Here is a 12,012-nt window from a genome sequence, read left to right as displayed (position 1 = left end):
TTATGTGCCGCATAGTCGAAGTGATTGTTAAAATCGTTCTATACTCTTTATTTTAACATTCTAATTTTTTGTTTCCAAAAAATGGAAGAGAATGAGCTTTCTCATTTAAATACTGTAAGTACTAATATAATTTATATTTATATTGTTTACCAGTAGCCGACTTAACCCTTAATCGGTTTCGTGAGCCTCGTTTCGTCGCTTGACATGAATTTAAAAATTTTATAATTTGGAAACTACTCACATCAGACGCATGCGTGCAAATATATCGTCAGAATTTTATACCCGATAGTTGTTGGTGACAATCGTTCGAACTTTGAAGCTCCCTGCAAGTATAGATTTGAGATTTTGTTTGGTTCAAATGTATCCATAATGGTGAAGACATGTATCCTTTAATTTTGTCTTGAACTTTTATGCCACCTATAAAAATTATTTAATAATAATTAAAATATTATAACATTAATACACTGTATATTATTGGCTGTACATATGACCTAAGCTGTTTAACGCACAGCCGTTAAACTAAATTAATAAAAAAAAAAATTAAAATGATTCCCGTAAAAAGAGAAGATGTTATTTAAGTGATCATAAAATGTTTATAGCCAATCACCAAAGTTCGTAAAGTGCTTCAAATAAATCTACGAACAGCATAAACGTTACGGAAAGGTTTTATGTACGTAGTATGTAACAATACATATTATAGTAAAGTAACTAAAATTAAAAATGATTTAAAAAAAACTTTTAGTATGCTATTTTTATAGAGTTATTTTTGTTACTGTTATGGAGTCTTCATTTTTGTTAAAGGATATATATATATATATATATATATATATATATATATATATATATATATATATATATATATATATATATATATATATATATATATATATATATATATATATATATATATAATACCTACCGTGAGAAATATTTTTCATATTTTTTATTTTATTTTTAGTATTTTAAAGCATTCAAAGTGAAAGTGCAAAATTCGTGATCTGATACTTTTCGGTAGAAAATTATATATTTATTAACATGGCATCAGAATAAAGTTTTGTTAATTTTTAAATAAAAAATGTTTTAATTGATTTCTGGATAAATGCCTAAGAAATGAATTTAATAGTTTAGATTGAAACGGTTATCGAATCCGGTTAAGCATAGTCGATGAAAGTGAATAAAACGTTTATTTTAATATTAAAATGTTTGATACAAATATCGATAAAACGTGTTTGTAATTAATATGTATATCTACAACTATTTTAGGTAAATAACAAGAAACTAACACCAACAAAAGAATCCAAAAAATTATCTTCTTCTGAGGAGGTCACACGAGGACAATGGGCAAATAAAACTGAATTTTTATTGTCATGTTTGGGATATGCAATTGGTATTGGCAATGTTTGGAGATTTCCATATTTGTGTTATCGAAATGGCGGTGGTAAGTTATAAGAATTTCCAACAAAAGAATGTCTTTTCAATATTGAGGAAAGTAAAAGTGTACTGCTTTAATACAAATTGACTGTAAATTCAGATTTTTTTTTGCGTTTTTCTCGATTTTTACAAAGGGGTACCCTTAAAAAAATTGCAAAAAATCGAAAAAATTTTTTATCTCCAATTTCGATAAAATTCAGTATATAAGGTAATTTTGACCCAAAAAATAAAAAAATCGAATCGATACGGACTAAAATCGAACCAAAACATTGCGATATCTCAGAAACTTTGAGTTGTAACTTATTACAGGTGAAATAATTCACAAAATCGGTTAAAGTAGTTAATTCAAAAAAGAAGAATCATACAAACTATCATCCCCTTTTCACAACCAAAACTACAGAGTTTCATATAAACTTTCATCACCAATTTGACCCTTTTAAAGAATGAATTTTTATAAAAAAAAAAGTAAAATAAACTTTTATCTCAAACCATGAGCTCATATATCAAGTTTCATATTTCTAACTTCAAATTGTTCCAAATATTTCGTGCAACGATGCAATAAAATTCCAAATTTTCAGTTTATAAATAATGATTCCTTACAAACCCCTGGTGAGAATAATAATTAAAATTCTCTGTAATTATGTATAAACCACATGAAGTTAAAAAAAACTATAGTAACATGAAAAACATGCAAACGTTGATCAACATTTGTCTATAAAATCATTAACATGGATTTCCATGTATAAAATTCGCATCCCCTTTTTACCTCTTTAGGAGTAGAATTTTGGAAAATCTCGTATCTCTTATTGGATGCCTACGTCATACAAAGAACACACTCTACAAGTTTCTGGTCTCTACGATTAGCGGTTTAGGCTGTACAATGATCCGTCAGTCATTCAGGACAAAGCATTTTATATGTATAGATGCAAGGATGCAAGCATTGACATTCAACACTTTCTGTATGGGGTATTTCAAGTTAACTCAGTAAATTGTTCGTTTTCACTTGTTTGAATAGTTGCAATGTATATCAATAAAAATATATCCCCGAAGTGAGATTGTCAATAGTTGTTACAGATAGTTAATATTCCTACATTGCCCATATATGTCAATCGTGTGAAAGTCCTTTAAGATTGACAATAAAAATTAGCCCTCTAAGAGAGAGAAACATTGATACTTTAACTTCAGATAGCTTTTAACTATGTTGTAGTATAAGACCCTAGGCATGCAAGACATTTACTTTAAATCGTAAAACTTTAAAACTATTTTAAATCACGCCATCCATAAATTAATCAATGAACAAGACAATGCCGTATAACTATCAATGAAACAAAATCCGTCCATACTGTATATACAAAATGTAGAGGTGTTTCACCGCAAGTACACATAAATAGCAAAATTATACCACGACTGCGTTGACTGCGTGTCTTGGAATGAATTTAGATAAAACATTAACTTGGCGTACACACAATTGGAAAAAGCGAAAACAGCTAGGTCTCAAGTTTAGCAATTATTATTGGCTTTTAGGCAAGAACTCACAATTATCGCTTAGAAATAAGTTGTTAGTTTACAGAGCAGTCTTCAAGCCAATTTGGACCTATGAAATTGAATTTTTGGGGGCTCTGCTTCAAACTCCAATATTGAGATTCTTGAAAGATTCCAATCAAAAATACTTCGAGCTATGACAGGGGCCTCCTAATTTATTCCGAATAGTGAAATTCGCGAAAACCTAAAAGTGAACACAGTGAAAAATGAAATAGTGAAGTTCAGTGCTGAGTATTTGAAGAGATTAGAAACACATACAAATACATTGGCAGTAAATCTGTTGGACAATAGTGAAGAAACTCAAAGATTAAAAATATTTCAATTTCTTCAGTTACCATATAGATTTAACACATAGTTAGCAAGTGGGACACGTTGTGAATACCACTCTGTTATTTAGTTTAATTATTATTTAATTTTAAAAACTTATTGTCAGCAAATACTATTATTTACTATAGTTCAAAGTTTTAAATTACGGAAAAAAAAAATTTTCGAAGTATAAGTAAATTATAATTTGCATTCATGGATACAAATTGAATATCCCTGTTCATTTTTAACACATTTGCTTATTGTGATTACAGATTGCAAATGGTAGTCAAATTAAAAAAAAATGCATAGCTAGTCACTTTAGTTGATTTCTTCAGTCTGTCAGACACCTCGTAAATTTATTAATTTGTGATTACGCTACACCATAAAGCTGATTTTTATATGTTATTTGGATAACTACTCAAAGATGTTTCTTAAGTAGCTAGTCGTTACTGTCAGATGCAGTTCAAGATCATACCAATCGAAGATATTATTCAGATAATTCGACACTTCTATTATTACCTTATTTCATGTTTGGGCTTACGGCTTATGAACGCAGTTCATGCTTGGGCTTCATATATATTATATTTTATAACGTGGGTAGGTTCGGTAAATATTACACTATTTAAAACTATCGGTAATAATTGTAAAGCCAATAAAGAAACAAGAAATAATTTTACAAATGACCAAAATTTTGATACTAGTATAATCAGTTTTGTGACCCAAATTATTTTTAGTGTATTCCGATTAAAATATTTTTCTTTCTTTCTAGGTGCGTTTTTGATCCCGTATTTATTAATGTTAGCTTTTTGTGGTATACCATTATTTTATATGGAATCTTGCTTAGGGCAATTTTCAAGCAGTAGTTGTCTTACAATTTTTAAAATATGTCCTTTGTTAAAAGGTAAGATTTATGCATAATAATCCGTTTATTAAATTGTTTTTTATTTCGGTACAAGGAACCTTGCACTAAATTTTTTACAATATTAATTACATACTTTAAGTAAAACGCGTTAATATTTCATATATTCCATGTATCTATGAAATATATATCAGAGTATATTCAGTTTAATCCAAAAACTCCCGTTTATAACGCTTAGAAGTAATGCTACAAAACAAATTTTGATATAGGTGTTCATTAAATCACCTAAAATAACTCAAAAACGAAAAGTGGTGACGAGCTGGAACTTTTATAGTGTACTCAGAGTGCAAAAAGTTACTTCGAGTTCATAAGTGACCAAAATAGGTCATTTGGGTCAGAGGACTCTAGGATCTGTTCCCATATGCCCCAAATTATAAAATATAGGGAGCTGAAAATTGTTAGCTTCAAATATTCGATATGATTCTGTTTCTTATTTTATTTCTTAAAAATAATGCAAGAACTGATATTAAACACTGTCCATACAAGGCTATTTTAACAATTAACTCAATCAGTTGCTTATTTTTACTTGTTTTGTTTTAGGTTGCGGCTATGCAACAGTTATTGTAAATATAATTACAACACTATACTTCAATGTAATTGTTTCATTACCATTTGTGTTCCTTTACAATTGTTTACAAGCGAATTTGCCGTGGGATGATTGCAATAATCCTTGGAATACAGATAAATGTCTCGAGGTTTAAGTGATTATATATTGTTTTAAAATTTCCTATGAATTATCATACAAATAATATATGTATGGTTCAATCTGACATGAGATTGATAAAAGAAGGTATAGATCTAGATGGATGTGAACATATATACACTTAAAATATCCACTCTCTTTCGAGCAATCTCATTTCAGTTTGAACAACCAATACAAAAACTCATTTAACTCTTTGTTATATTTTAGCTAGATGGTAGTTCAAGTCATTTAACAGAATTTATGTTAAGCAAAAATGATTCTTCATATGAGAAAAGACGGACGCCAGCTGATGAATTTTTTCAGTAAGTTTTAATATCTACTAGAAATTTTGCTTAGTAGCTTGGTTTTAAAATCGAAAAGCTCTGAAAACCTAAGGGCCCAAATTGCGTAATGCCTCTGTCATGTTTCGAAACTAGAGGTCTTGAGAAACAAACTTCCAAACAAAAGTAGCTTTTTTACCGCAAAGAACAATACAATAATCAGTTACAAAAAAAAATACTATTCCATTTAATTAATAATAAAATAAAGCATTTTCGTTCCCCCTTAAAGCGATTCTATACGCGTTTTATGATCTTGCATCCTGTTTTCGAAATATAATGGCGATAACTTTTTAAAAAAGGAATCTGCATAATTATAGGAAACCTAAATTAATAGTTGTAGCCATATACGAATAATGTTATAAGAATAGCACTGGTTTTTTTCCAGTTTTAAAGTATTAAATATATCGGACAGTATAAATGAAGTCGGTGGAATAGTTCCTCAGTTGCTCATTGCTAATCTATTATCATGGATTGTGGTATACTTTTGTATTAGTAAAGGTGTCAAATCTGTTGGTAAAGTGGTTTACTTTACTGCTACGTTTCCGTTTATCATTCTTTTTGTATTGTTTATACGTGGAATAACGTTACCCGGAGCTATGGATGGAATATATTTTTATATTTATCCAGATTGGAACCGTTTATGGAACTTTAAGGTTTGTGTAGGTCAACAAAAAAAAATGTAAAAATTAAGCAATGAAGCGATTAAAGGCAAAGATGCTAGGAATTGTTTAATTTTTATATTTAAGGTTTTGTGTGTTATAAACAGGTATACTTTCTGTAAAATAAATTTACTTCGTGCTATTAGTAGACATGGGCAGATGCTGCACTACAAATATTCTTTTCATTGGGTCCTGGATGGGGTGGAATTATTAATATGGCTAGTTTCAATCCATTTCATAATAACGTTAAATCGTAAGTAGTATTTTAAATTTTAATGTTTAATATTTCTTAATTAATTATATTATTCACTTGACGGACCGCAACCCAGGCTAGTCAGGGTTGTTCCTACATTGACTGATCAGTTCCAACAACATTTTTTTAGAGTTAGAACTAAAAAAGCGCAGGTCTTTCAACACCGTACTTTTTCAATTGTGTTTGACTGCCAAAGACCTACAACCTGCAACCTGCTGACCTACAAATTGATAAAATGTAGGGTAGCCTATAAAATGCAGCTGTCTATACCAACATTTTTTTGTTCAGAGACGTTAAGTTACTGCTAGATAATTTAATATTTAACAAAATTATTTTTTTTACTGTTGTTACGTGCATAAGGCCTAAGTGTCCAATAGCACTCACTATAAGTCTACAATTTAAGAATTTTTAACACGCTTTTATTAGCTTCACCTGTATGTATGTATGTTTGTATGTTTGTATGTAACTATTCAATATCATACCCATGTATAGGACATCATCCGTTATATACATTTTTTATACTACCGATAACCATACTATACTTAGAACAAGCAACAAAGGTGTTTTTTAGTCTTTTAAACTATATTTAATTATTATTATACCACTACTTCGATTAACATCTAGGCATATAATTATCACGAGTAGGACAGAATACATGCGTTAAGCAATGCATCTAGGTGAGAGGTATTATATACATGTGTTGACCCCCACTCTCTACAGAAGACAAACAGAAGAACTGTTGTATAGCTTAAAAGACATCGAAGCTACAATACACTTTTTGCAATTTGATATAATATCTATATAATACCTCTTACTTAGATGCATTGCTTAACGCATGTACTCTGTCATACTCGTGATAGTTATATGCCTAGATGTAAATCGAACTAGTGGTTTAAGTTTTCTATTATGTTCCATGTGTTTTAACAAAATATTAACACACCTTTTTTTTAGAGATTCTATTGTCGTTCCAATTGTTAATTGTGGTACAAGTATTTTTGCTGGATTTGTTGTGTTTTCTGTATTAGGTTTTATGTCTCATAAAACAGGTATACCCGTATCAACAGTTGCCACTAGTGGACCTGGCTTGGCATTTATTACATACCCCGAAGCGATTTCGATGTTACCACTCCCACATTTATGGGCAATCGCATTCTTCGTCATGTTGTATTTATTAGGAATTGATACTTTGGTAACGTATTCGATTCTATAATAGATTAAATAAATGCGAATTAAAACTTTCAACTTTTTTTTGTTTTAGTTTGTACAAACTGAAGCAATTATTACAAGTATTATGGATGAACATCCACGATTGCGCAAACATAAAACCTTGATTACATTCTTGTCAATTTGTATATTTTTTGTGTCATCCCTGGTGTTTGTTTCAAGGGTAAGATTCAAATTATCCTTATACGAATTATATTTAGATAAATTTAAAAAAATGGTAAGGGAGGTGGTCTAAAATGATCCCCCGTAAGAAAAAATGTAATTTAAAGCCAAACTATTCGACATATGTACAACGTCGAAATATTTTCGAGTTCTTCATTCAAATGTTACAATATTGGTATGTAAATTTCTCTTGATCTGTTCCAATTTTTAGAACTATTCAATATTTCTCAAAAGGGATCGTTTTGACCGACCTTGTAAGGATAGTGGGTAAAATGATCCCATTGCATTTTTTTCAAACAGCTCACATAAAAAAAAATATTAACTGTTCTTTTAAATTGCATCAACGACTAGTATGAAGACAAAAGTCACTGGTAAATTCATCTAAATCAATACATTCAAAATCCGACGGAGGATCATTTACATGATGGGGGAACATTTTATCTATTATAATTTTACACACAAAATATAGATAATTTTAGCCTATATAAAGAGGATCATTTTACCCGTAACGACATATTTGAATTTCGTCATAAAAACTGACCTTAAAATTTATTATACGCCTATGAAAATGTGTTATAATATTATTAAAAATCAACAAAAGTCAAAAATATAAACAGCCAGCCGGCAAAAACTAATACAAAAAAATTAATTTTTCGTTGTTTGTCTTACTAAAAATCACAAGTAGTAAAATTAATATTTTTGTTACTACACACAAATTAACTTTTACATCACCACAAGTCTTTGTTAAACGATTAATTTTCTCGCGCAGAAACTATCTTTTGATAAATATACTAGAAGGCTTGAATGGTTTACTTAAAACAACGAGGAATCGTTTTACCCTGAGGGATCATTATAGACCACTTTCATCTACAAACTTGAAAACACACACAACTGCTAGGATATCAGAAACATAAGGACGATTTCGATTGATTTTTCATAGAATATCCATAAAACTTTTAATATAGTCGGTAAGAAATTGTTGGCATTAGTTTTTCCAAATGATTATAATTTGGAGGTAAATAATTTTGTCAAATTTCTTTTAAGTTTCAACAAGAACTTTAAAAATTTATTTTGAAAACGCAATTTTGTACAATTATGATTTGCTTGTTGAGCTCCAAGCCTCAAAAGTGGTGTCTTAATAATTTTATTTTCGTGATGTCGACAACTTATTTATAAAAAAAAAAACTAAAAAAAAACCTGAAAATTCAATTATATTAAAAAAAGTTATTACCTAAAAGAAAATATAAACAATGATAAGCTAAAGATGCTTTTTTCATTGTTTTTAATTTAGGAACTTAAACTCGACATCAAAAGCAAATGGATTTGACGACATGATGAGTAGTTTTAATGATGTTAGCAAAAATCAAATCAGCCAATAAATCTCTTACAGATCAAGAATCACATTTTTGTGATTTTGTTAATTTTTTATTTTTCTAAGAAAATCCGTATCATCACACGATCTTTATAGCTTAAATAGCACGTTATAAGCATGTGAAAATCAGAGTTCGAAAAAAATCAACACCGTTATTTTCAACGTTCCACTGACCCCGATCATTTTGTGTTAATTTTAACATTTTATTTATTTATTTATTTTTTGTTTTTTATTAAATTATATTGCGTTTATAACATCTAGGTCACGCAGTGTGAGTTAGAGTGCAATATTAGAATAGAGATTTTTTTATTTCAATTTAGGCTGGAATGTATTATATTCAGCTTATTGATTGGTATTGCGCATCTGTTTCAATAATTTTAATATGTTTAATGGAGATAATTATTGTGGGATGGATTTATGGAATTGATAATTTTATTAGAGACATTAAATTTATGATGGATATAAAAATGGGTTTCTGGTGGCCGTTTTGTTGGAAATATTTAACATCAGTTATTTTAGTAGTAAGTTATTTAGTTTTACTAATTTTAATATACGGTATCTACCATTAATATTACAGAAAAATTTTAGATGAGATTAAAGGCACCTAAACTTTCATACGAATTTCGAAATAAATTTTCAAATGTAGCAATTACCTTTGATAGTGCTTACCAAATAAATTATTCAAAAACACAGTAATTTGTGTTTTTAAAGATCCCAATTAGGTAATTAAAAACAGTTGAACGTTTTATTACTGAAAATTCTCTCATTTGTAGATAATTTTCATGACAACTATATTTTTCAATACTGAAGTAACGTACAATGGTAAAGCGTATCCATTTTGGTCAATTATTCTTGGATGGAGTAGTTGTCTAGTTTCAATGGTTTGTATTCCGGGATATGCAATTTACCTGATATCACGAACACCAGGAAATTTTATTCAGGTAATTTATGATTGATTCTAAAAGTTTGAAAACCTTTTTTTTTGAAATATATACATTTTTTTATCTATTAGAGGATACGAACAAATTTAAAATCAACGGAAGATTGGGGACCTAGTGATGTTGGCAATCGCAAAGAATGGAAAACATTAATTACAATGAAAGAAACTAATAATATTAATCTTAATAACAAATAAACTTATTTAAAAATTCAACTTGTTTTTTATGTTTACCTATTCGCCATGGGAACTGATTCTAGCGCTATCTGGTGGTAGAAAGTAGAAGCTGTCTATGACAAGTCAAATTTCAACAGAAAGAAAAAATAAATCACATCACATAGTTTAAATAATTTATTTTTTTTATATTTCACTTATTATCAAAATATAAAGAAAAATTCAATCATAGCCATGCATAAATTTGACTTGTCAGAGACAGCTTCTATTTTCTACCCCTAGACAGCGCTAGAATCAGTTCCCATGGCGAATACGAGATGTTTTTTTTTAACTTGACATATTATGCTCCAACCTACAAAAAGAAGTTTACATTGGCTGGCATATTCCGCAAAGTTTTAATTTTTCAAGTTAAATGAAAAACAGGCAGTACACTACTGAACTGGACGCAAAATTTCACCTAAAATTGTTTTGCCGTATTTCCACGGATTTCTGCCTAGATTATTCAGTGTTACAAAATGTTACAAACTAAAAATGTTAGCTTCTTAAGAAAGAAAAACTTTCTAATTTAAAGTGTTCTTGTGTCTCTAACCAGTCATTTCTTTTAACCTGAACTATTACAACATCATATAACTGAGTGTTCTTGGAATGTCATTTTTTTTATCAAAGCATTATTCGATTACGATCATTTAGAGAATAACCTACTATATTTCCGTTAAGATTTTGTTTATATGATAATTAAGAAAATTTATGGTAGATTATGGGGACGCTCTCTTTTATACGGAACCCACAAAATCACAGCAATCCCAGAAATCCCTCCAAAAAACATTCCTACACCCATAATTATAATTCAATTCACTACGAAATATAACGACCTAATGATCTTGATTATTCTCAAATTGGATCTTATTATCTATTACACCGCTGATAAATGACGTTTGGATTTTTATATATTTTACGGCGGCAGAGTGTTTTACGGCAGTTTAACCTTTTTCCACTTTTTGGAGACAAAAATGCGTATGGTAGGTATAGAGAAATGATAGCTAATATATTTGTGAAGCTATTATTAAGTTGACTTGTTAAATTGTATTAGTAATAGTTAAGGTACTGATAAGTCATGAACATTTGCTTATCGAAATCATATGATTTCGTAGGTATGCGTTTTGAAATAGGTACGTTCGTTTTGAGGGTAACTGTAGAGTGTATGAATTTATCAAAGTTCACACATTAACGCACCATATTCGTCCGTCTGATTACCATGTATAATCAAGTGAAAACGAACAACTGAGTGATTTAATTATTTAAAAACCATATAAAGATAGTGTTGATGACGCAATCGTTTGATTTTGACGACACGTGAGTAAAGAAAGATATCCACTTTTAGATACATATTCATAACTGTTATTCCCATATAATGCATACTATAAAATTTGCATCTAATTTGCGCCCTCGTGGGTAAAATGTGTGGTTAACAAAAAAATGTTTCAATCAAAATTTGATAATTTTTTTATAAGAAATATTTTTTACATGTAAACTTTTGTTCTTTCTCTAATGGTTTATAAGATGGGTTCTACGGACCTAAGACTCAATTGACATATGTTGCTCATATATAAACTCGACCTCTCTTTTTACGTGCTAAGCACGATGTACAAATTTCTAATTCATAACTTTTTTCGTTTTTAAGGTAGTACCAGCATGAAATCACTTTTCGACAGATTTGGCCGAATTTTTTTTCTCGAGTTTATAATAGCTTTATTTATGAATTCTTAAAATTTCATAATTTTTGACCGTTTAGATCGCGAGATATTTAAAGACAAAGTTCGCGATTTTGAGGGTCATGTCCCATTTAAAGCATGTAAAATGTCCGGTTTCTCCAACTATTTTTTATGATATTATTATATATTGAAGAAAAAGTAGAAAAAAATGTTTATACAATACAATTCTAAAAAAAAAAATTTAGAAATTAATTTTCACTTTCGAAATATTAATTTTGACGTAAATTGATCGAAATTA

General features: G+C 29.2%; 1 protein-coding gene across 2 annotated transcripts; it reads left to right on the top strand.

Annotated features, from left to right (window-relative positions):
* Positions 1-10,034, top strand: LOC123291079 (sodium- and chloride-dependent glycine transporter 1-like). 2 transcript variants are annotated; one of them, XM_044871522.1, is made up of 12 exons: positions 1-114; positions 1,264-1,438; positions 4,049-4,180; positions 4,739-4,893; positions 5,109-5,203; positions 5,607-5,874; positions 6,030-6,133; positions 7,085-7,322; positions 7,392-7,520; positions 9,212-9,412; positions 9,665-9,832; positions 9,904-10,034. In XM_044871522.1, exons 1-12 carry the CDS (start codon positions 82-84, stop codon positions 10,024-10,026), a joined length of 1,821 nt encoding a protein of 606 aa, XP_044727457.1. In that variant the 5' UTR covers positions 1-81; the 3' UTR covers positions 10,027-10,034. The 2 variants fall into 2 exon arrangements, with proteins under 2 accessions (XP_044727457.1, XP_044727458.1); XM_044871523.1 differs by lacking the exon at positions 1-114 and adding an exon at positions 1,089-1,170.
* Positions 10,035-12,012: the final 1,978 nt, after the last annotated feature.

The sequence above is a fragment of the Chrysoperla carnea genome, chromosome 1 (assembly GCF_905475395.1).
Source record: "Chrysoperla carnea chromosome 1, inChrCarn1.1, whole genome shotgun sequence".
Lineage (NCBI taxonomy): Eukaryota > Metazoa > Arthropoda > Insecta > Neuroptera > Chrysopidae > Chrysoperla > Chrysoperla carnea.
The sequence above is the reverse complement of the archived record's forward strand: the minus strand, read 5'-3'. Positions and strand labels throughout refer to the sequence as shown.

Bases quoted from the DNA above. Each gene is read 5' to 3' on its own strand.
- LOC123291079 (XM_044871522.1), top strand. From the start codon at position 82: ATGGAAGAGAATGAGCTTTCTCATTTAAATACT. The intron at 7,323-7,391 runs GTAACGTATTCG...TTTTTGTTTTAG, and splicing joins TATTAGGAATTGATACTTTG to TTTGTACAAACTGAAGCAAT. The intron at 9,833-9,903 runs GTAATTTATGAT...TTTATCTATTAG, and splicing joins CACCAGGAAATTTTATTCAG to AGGATACGAACAAATTTAAA.